At 41.6% G+C, this 2,160-nt stretch overlaps 1 protein-coding gene across 4 annotated transcripts in view; it reads right to left on the bottom strand.

Moving 5' to 3' along the window:
- The window catches only part of LOC143099996 (guanylate-binding protein 4-like), a 41,038-nt gene continuing 38,878 nt past the window's right edge, over positions 1–2,160 (bottom strand). For all 4 annotated transcript variants that reach the window (XM_076262903.1, XM_076262907.1, XM_076262904.1 and 1 more), the window contains one exon: positions 1–613. In XM_076262903.1, coding sequence (XP_076119018.1) covers positions 363–613 — 251 coding nt within the window. In that variant the 3' untranslated portion in view covers positions 1–362. The remainder of the gene's footprint in view (positions 614–2,160) is intronic.

A 2,160-nucleotide genomic window follows, 5' to 3' on the forward strand; every position in this document is an offset into this window, starting at 1 on the left:
TAAGTAAGTAAAATTTATTTATAGAGCACATTCAAACACAGCTTTCACTGATCAGTGCTGTACAAAATAACACCATGAAACAAAAATAAAGTAAAAATAAGTCAACAATTAATTACAGTATGACACCAGCAACAGCAGACAGACACATATGAACAGCAACAAATGACTAAACAGCAACAACAGGAGACGTACAGAGTACCAGGCAGGACAACAGACACATGTACAGAGTCACAGACAGGACAACAGACACATGTACAGAGTCACAGACAGGACAACAGACACATGTACAGTCACAGACAGAGGGTTATATGCTGGTCATGATATGCTGGTCAGCCGGATATGAAGGTGCTGATCACTGGTGGTCACAGGATGCAGCAGTCTCCTCCTCCTCCTCCTCCTGATCTTAGGATGGCTTCATTCTGCTGCCGCATCATGGCCATGGTCTCGTTGTGGCGCCGATCCTGCTGCTCCAGCAGGCGGGTGAATTCCTGGCTCCTGGCCTGCTGCGCCTCCTCTGCTCTCTGCTGGACCTCACGCATCTCCTGGCCCAACCTGTCCGCCTTCTCCTGGAAGCCCTTCTCCAGCAGGGCGGCCTGCTCGCGGAGCTGGCTCTCTGGCAAGGCAAGGCACGTTTATTAGCAAGGCAAAGCAAGTTTATTTTCCTCCTCTCTGTGGTGTGTGAGTGTGTGTGTGTGTGTGTGTGTGTGTGTTAGGGGTGTGCATCTCTCCCTTATAAAATGATTCAATACGTATCTAGATGCATAATCTACAATACGATTCAGAAAAATTGCTGCGATTCCATATGATGCAATACTATGTAATCCCCCAAAGGGGTAGGCCCCAAAATGCAATACAGTTCTTAACTAGAAAATGTAATTTTGAGGAAATTACCAGTGCATGAAAATGCAAAACATATATTAACATAAAATGCAAAACAAACTTTTATTTGGAAACAGTTGTGGGCAGAGGAAACAGTTGGCGGGAGTCATAGTGGATGACAACTGACAGTTGAAATGGCTGAACAGTTCAATAGTTGGATAGTTTAAATTGTTAAATTATTTAAAAGGGAATTATTGTAGTGAGGACTTTTATTTTGAAACAGTTGGCGGAAGTCCTAGTTGATGACAACTGAGTTTGAATGGCTGACCAGTTAAACAGTTGGATATGTTAAATTATTTAATAGGAAATTATTTTTTTATGACTTTTATTTTGAAACAGTTTTAGACAGAAAACAGTTGGCGGGAGTCATAGTTGATGACAACTGAGAGTTGGAGTAGCTGTACAGTCAATAGTTGAGTAGTTTAAATAGTTAAATTATTTAATAGTGAATTAATAGATGTGCATAGGTAGATAGTGTAATGGATGTCATGCACTGTAATAATAAAAGGAAGAAGACGACTTTGGATAACAGAACAGTGCATTTTCATGCACTGTAATAATTATCAGTCACGCAAGCACACATTTGTATTATTATTCCCGTCTCCTTATTTTTATTTGGCCAGCTCCTGCCCCTAGACCTTTTGAGATATCGCCACCGGTCCAACTCTGGAAGGTCCGGTCAGTACCAGTGTAAGTTGCTCGAGAAGATGGCCTCACTGACCCTTGTCATTCTTCTGCCATATTGGATTTTATTGAAAGCGAAACTAACTTCCAGAGGTCACAAATTTTGTCCGATCTTCGAGACCAAGCCTCACAAAAGTTACCAGAAGGATTTTGATTTTCGGAAGTGTTTACCCGTCACAGGCAAATGAAATTGGCTGCATAGCCGCCAAACAGGAAGTAGGTAATATCTCAGGAACGCTTTCGTGTATCGAGGCCAAACTTGATACATAAACTTGGTACAGATGCAACAGTGCCTCGTCGATCACGTCATCTGAACACGCTTATCGTCGATCACGTCATCTGAGCATGCTTAGGTTGATTTTGTTTGCAACAGAAACGGTGTGGCTACAAATGCATATTATTTCCATGCAGTTTGGCCTTTCATTTACATGAAAACGGAGGTTTTTATCACTGATTATCACACGATTATTTCTGAAAACTTAGGCCAAAGTGGATATGTGGGAAAACTCTGTTTCCACTTTCATCAAGGTAAAACAGCATGTTTGTGTGATGTTGTTCCCTCGTTTGTTTGAAATCTCTGTTTGCTCGTTAATTACG

Source organism: Alosa pseudoharengus, unplaced genomic scaffold, assembly GCF_046254945.1.
Source record: "Alosa pseudoharengus isolate Yale_2024_CS ecotype anadromous, Long Island Sound unplaced genomic scaffold, YU_APseudo_1.1 YU_APseudo_1.1_scf_3, whole genome shotgun sequence".
NCBI lineage: Eukaryota > Metazoa > Chordata > Actinopteri > Clupeiformes > Clupeidae > Alosa > Alosa pseudoharengus.